We start from the raw sequence: 5,671 nt of genomic DNA, 5'->3' as shown, positions 1-5,671 counted from the left end.
TTCCACATGATCTCATTCCTTTATGGATTATAAAGACCATTATAAACTTATTAACAATAATAGATACAGAGGCAGAGCAGCCTCGAACAGACTGTCAAACTATAGTGGGATGGCCAGGGCAGGTTGGGGGTCAGGAAGGGAGGGTAAGAGATCAAGCAAAGAGGAGAACCAAGATGGTGGCGTAGGGTGTAGACCTGTGCGTGCTGCCTCCCACAACATCATTGAAACTACCAACTATAAGACAAACAACTACCATTCAGAACCATGGGGAAGTTGGCCCAGTGGAAGTTCTACAACTGGAAGGAAAGAAAGAAGCGCACTGAGACTGAGTAGGAGAGGCAGAGGCACCAAGAACAGAGGTATGGAGCAGTGCGCCAGGCAGTTTTTTTCAATCAGAAGGGGATACAAGCTCTTGAATCCACTGAACTTGTTTGGGGCGGGACTCTGAGGTCCCAGACCCCTATGGGAAGAGGCGGGACTGTCTTGCAGCAGGTCAGAGAGTGAGGGTGGCTTTCTCGCGGAGCTGCTCGCTGGCACTCAGAGACGCAGAGATGCGGAGTCGCGGAGACGCCATTGCTGTTTGCTCTGCCCTGGTGATTCCCTGAGACCCTGCCCCACTCAATTTACATCCCCATCCAAGCTGTGCCAGTGGCACAAAAGGAACCACCTGCGCTTTTGCAGCCTAACCCAACAAACTGCAGATTTCAACTCCTTGCATCCATAAGGGACACACTCAAGAAGCAGAATCAGGTTCGGAGGAAGCTGGAGCTGGACCCGGCTGGGCCGGCGACATGGAACCGCATAAGCAGGTCCACCGGATCTAGTCTCACATGGGACGCCAGGAGATGCACTTAGTAGAAAATGAAATCCAAGCAAGCATACCAGATATTCAGCCAGCTAGAACTTCTTGAGATTTTGTCCAGCAAGAAACCTCCCAACAAAAGACAGAATGCCAAACTTCGTGTTGACCAGTTAAAGTATGATGTCCAGCACCTGCAAACTGCTCTCAGAAACTTACAGTATCGGCGATACGCAAGAGAGCAGCAGGAGAGACAGCGAGAGGAGCTTCTGTCTTGCACCTTCACCCCGAACGAGGGATGCGGTGCCCTACAAGGTTGCGTGAGGCTGCGACGGCCCCTGCAAGGCTGTGATGGCCCCTGCAAGGCTGCAACGGCCCCTGAGAGGCTGCGACGGCCCCTGGGAGGCCGACAGAACCGCGCAAGCCACCCAGACAGCTTCGTCGACAGCCCGCGAACCAGCTCACAGCCCCACGCACAACTATCACCCGAAGGGCGAGAGGGGCAAGAACAGCTGTAGTGTTGCTTTCTCCTCACTTTTGGCAGCGAAATCCTCATTTTAAACGTAAGAGGACACATTATTTTAAAAAGCCATTATGTGTCTCCGTACCCTTTCTGAATAGAGTGAGAACAAGTCGTGAGAGACCTTTCTGAGCACAGGGACACGTCGTGGATGGAAATAGTACATTTTCCATGTGTATGGCTTTTGACCTGGCGACAAAAAGCGTACACCTATGGATGAGGACAGTGGGGGGGTAAGGGCAGAGGGTGAGGTGGGAACTGGGTGAAGAGGAGCTATGGGGGGGAAAAAGAGGGAACAACTGTAATAATCTGAACAATAAAGATTTATTTTAAAAACAAATAAATAATTTATTAAACCAAGAAAAAATAAATAAAATACCAAGGGCAAAAGACAAAGAGAGAATATTAAAAGCAGCAAGAGAAAAAGAGTTAGTTAATACAAGGGAGTACCCATACGACTGTCAGCTGATTTCTCAACAAAAACTATGCAGGCCAGAAGGGAGTGGCAAGAAATATTCAAAGTGATGAATAGCAAGAACCTACAACCAAAATTACTCACCCAGCAAAGCTATCATTTAGAATTAAAGTTCAGCCCTAACCGGTTTGGCTCAGTGGATACAGCATCAGCCTGCGGACTGAAGGGTCCCAGGTTCAATTCCGGTCAAGGGCATGTACCTTGGTTGAGGGCACATCCCCAGTAGGGGTGTGCAGGAGGCAGCTGATCGATGTTTCTCTCTCATCGATGTTTCTAACTCTCTATCCCTCTCCCTTCCTCTCTGTAAAAAGAAAAAATAATCAATAAAAAATATATTTAGAAAAAGAATTAAAGTTCAGAAAAAGAGCTTCACAGATAAGAACAAGCTAAAGGAGTTCATCACCACTAAACCAGTATTACATGAAATGCTGAAGGGTATTATTTAAGAAGAGGAAAAAGGTAAAAGATAAAAATTATGAATAACAAAGTAACAACAAATACATATCTATCAATAAGTGAATCTAAAAATCAAGTGAATAAAAATATGATGAACAGAATAAACCGGTGAATGTAATAGAATCAGGGGCATAGAAAGGGAGTGAATTGACAATTCTCAGGGGGGAAGGGGACTAGGGGTGCGGGAAGAGACTGGACAAAAATATAATACCTATGGACGAGGACAATGTGGGGGTAAGGGCATGGGGTGGGGTGGGAACCGAGTGGAGGGGAGCTATGGGGAGAAAAAAGAGGAACAACTGTAATAATCTGAACAATAAAGACTTATTTAAAAAAATACAAATAAAAGAACCAAAAAACAACAACAAAATAATGGTGAAACAAAGACCTTTTCTGAAAAAGGAGTAATCACCAGAAGGTCCAACTAAAAGAAATACTTAAATGTGTTATTTAGTCAAATGAAAAGATTCCTAAATGAAAATCTGCAGATGCAGAAAGAATAGAGAGTAACATGAGAAATATGTGGGCAAACCTAAACCAATCATGTCTTATAGGGTAAAATACATATTTACACACACACATATACATTTCAACAATGTAACTTGAGGAGGGATAACTGAAATATGAGCATTCTTAGCTCCTTGAATTGTTTGGAGGAAGTACCAATTAATAATACACATTGGTAAGTCAAGGATGTATGCCGTAGTCTCTAGGGTAGCCACTAACATAATAGTATATAAGAATGTATAAGTTCTAATAATGCGGTGGCTGTTGCCAACAAATACATAAAATCATAACTCACACAAAAAGAAGGTATAAGAAAGAAAAAAACAGAACAGATAGATCTAGAATGCAAGTAGTACCGCTGTAATCATAAACACAAAATATATCATTAGTGAATGTAATCAGCCAGATGCTCAAATTAAAACACCAAGGTTTTCACCCTGGTTTAAAAACAAAACATAAAACAAAAGCAACTACATCCTGCTTACCAGGGACACATCTATCCTAATAAAAGGATAATATGCTAATTAGACTGGATATCTTCCAGACAAAGCCACAGTGGTGGGGGCCAGGGCAGAGGCAGATAGGGACAATCAGGCCAGCCGGGGAGAGCAGTTAGGGGCGATCAGGTTGGCAGGGGGAACCTGTTAGGGGGAGATAAGGCTGGCGGGGGTGGGGGGCAGTTAGGGGGCGATCAGGCTGGCAGGGCAGTTAGGGGCATCAGGTCGGCAGGCAGAGGCAGTTAGGGGCGATCAGACTAGCAGGCAGAGTGGTTAGGGGTGATCAGGCAGGCAGGCAGGTGAGTGGTTAGGAGCCAGTGGAACCAGACTGCGAATTGAACATCCCCTGAGGAGTCCCAGATTGGAGAGGGTGCAGGAGGGACCCCCCTCCCCGTGCACCAGGCCTCTAGTTAAATATAAGACCACAAAAAGATGGACAGCAAAGGGGAAGAAAAGTTATACAATGAAAAACTGATCAAAGCAAAATTTCACTATTTTAAAAGTATAGAATAAAAGAATTCATAACAAACAGCTTCATTCACCAGAAGATTTAATAATTCTAAAATTTCATGTATCTATTAAAACAACCTCAAAATATGAAGGAAATAGATAAAGAATTATGAGAAACAATTGTAGTGGGAAATTTTATATACCACTTTCAAAAACTGATAGAACATGTAAATTAAAAATTAAAATACAGAATATTTGAGTAATATGATAAACTTGACCAAACTGATATAGAAGAATCCCATCTTTAACAACTGCAGAAAATACAAATTTCCCAGGCAAAGAATATTTACAAAAAGTAATCAAGCTAGACCAGTGGTTCTCAACCTTCTGGCCCTTTAAATACAGTTCCTCATGTTGTGACCCAACCATAAAATTATTTTCGTTGCTACTTCTTAACTGTAACGTTGCTACTGTTACGAATGGTAATGTAAATATCTGATACGCAGGATGGTCTTAGGCGACCCCTGTGAAAGGGTCGTTCGACCGCCAAAGGGGCCGCGACCCACAGGTTGTGAACCGCTGACCTAGACCATAAAGCAAATCTCATCCATTTTCACTGAATTAAAATCGTACAGAATGTTTTCAGACCACAGTGTAATTAAATGAGGAATAAATAACTGTAAAATCTCCCTGTCTGGAAAATAGTAAATGCACTGCTAAATAATCTATGAGTCAGGGAAGATATCACAATGAACATATTTTGAAATAAATAATAAAAATGATGTATCATTTGTGGGATGCAGCTAAAGTCATTAGAAGATAATTTATCATCTTCAATACATAGAAAAAGGTTGAAAATTTAAAAAAATCTAAACATCCAACTCCTGGTTGTAAAAAAAGCTTATGTATCAAATAGTCTTCATAGCACCACTCCTACTAGCAAAGAACGGAAGATAGTACTAGTAAACCAGCACAGCACACAGGGTACTCCCAAGGTGCCCTTGAAACTTATCCCAGGATACTACTGATTTTTGTTTGCCTTTCTCACTAAGCCACAAATCCTTAAGAGCAGCAGATAATGTCTTATTCATAAATCCTTAGGACTTGGTAGAGTGCATAAAACTCAGTAAGTACTCAGAATTTTTAAAACTGTTTTTATTGATTTTTAGAGAGGAAGGGAGAGAGAGAGAGACAGAAACATCAATGAGAGAGGATCATCATCTATCGGCTGTCTCTTGCATGCCCTTATTGGGGATTGAGCCCGCAACCTGGGCATGTGCCCAAACTGGGAATCGAACCCGTGACCTCTTGGTTCCTGGGTCAAAACTCAACTGCTGAGCCACACCAACTGGGCAGCACTCAGAATTTAATGGACAAAGTAAGCCAACACTTTTGCTTCTTGCAAAGAAGAAGAAATTATCTTTAAAATGTTTTTTTCTCTCCTAAAGAAGTGCTGGTGGTAATTTCTAATACACAGGAGAAATCTTACTTTATCGGTGCAGTAGCTCCTTCTGGTCCTTCGAGCTCAGAAAGGGGAACAAGATCCCATTTGAAGTGCAGTCCCCAGTTGAACCCTCCACGCACCACAGGGGACGAGCTGTAGGCCAGAGTGTCCGCACTGATGATGTCGATCACTGGGCACACAACGGTCCGCCGGTCCTCCCGGATGGCAGCCAGCAAGGGCTGCAGCCACATCACGTTCACTTCACAGTGGCTGTCCAGGAACACCAGGACTTCTCCTGAGGAGGCAAATGACAGGCTTTACAAACTCATTTGGGGCTGAAGGGGCCGCCATCACTCGCTGCCACCACTCCTCCTGTATACCCACTGTCCCTTTGCTGGGTTTAGTTGGGACTTCATTTTTAGACTCTTCTTCCCTCCTTTTTTTGTTTAAACCTACATGAACTGAAGCAAATCAATAAAAAATGAGAACTCTCCATGTAGCCTGCAGTCATATGCAGACTGAG

General features: G+C 43.3%; 1 protein-coding gene across 1 annotated transcript in view; it reads right to left on the bottom strand.

The window, feature by feature from the left end:
- Positions 1-5,671, bottom strand: part of GALNT11 (polypeptide N-acetylgalactosaminyltransferase 11) — a 62,512-nt gene that overhangs the window by 23,738 nt on the left and 33,103 nt on the right. The window contains exon 6 of the mRNA XM_015566243.1: positions 5,194-5,443. Coding sequence (XP_015421729.1) covers positions 5,194-5,443 — 250 coding nt within the window. The remainder of the gene's footprint in view (positions 1-5,193; positions 5,444-5,671) is intronic.

Source organism: Myotis davidii, unplaced genomic scaffold (genome assembly GCF_000327345.1).
Source record: "Myotis davidii unplaced genomic scaffold, ASM32734v1 scaffold762, whole genome shotgun sequence".
Taxonomy (NCBI): Eukaryota; Metazoa; Chordata; class Mammalia; order Chiroptera; family Vespertilionidae; genus Myotis; species Myotis davidii.
This window is presented reverse-complemented; position numbering and strand designations above follow the sequence as displayed.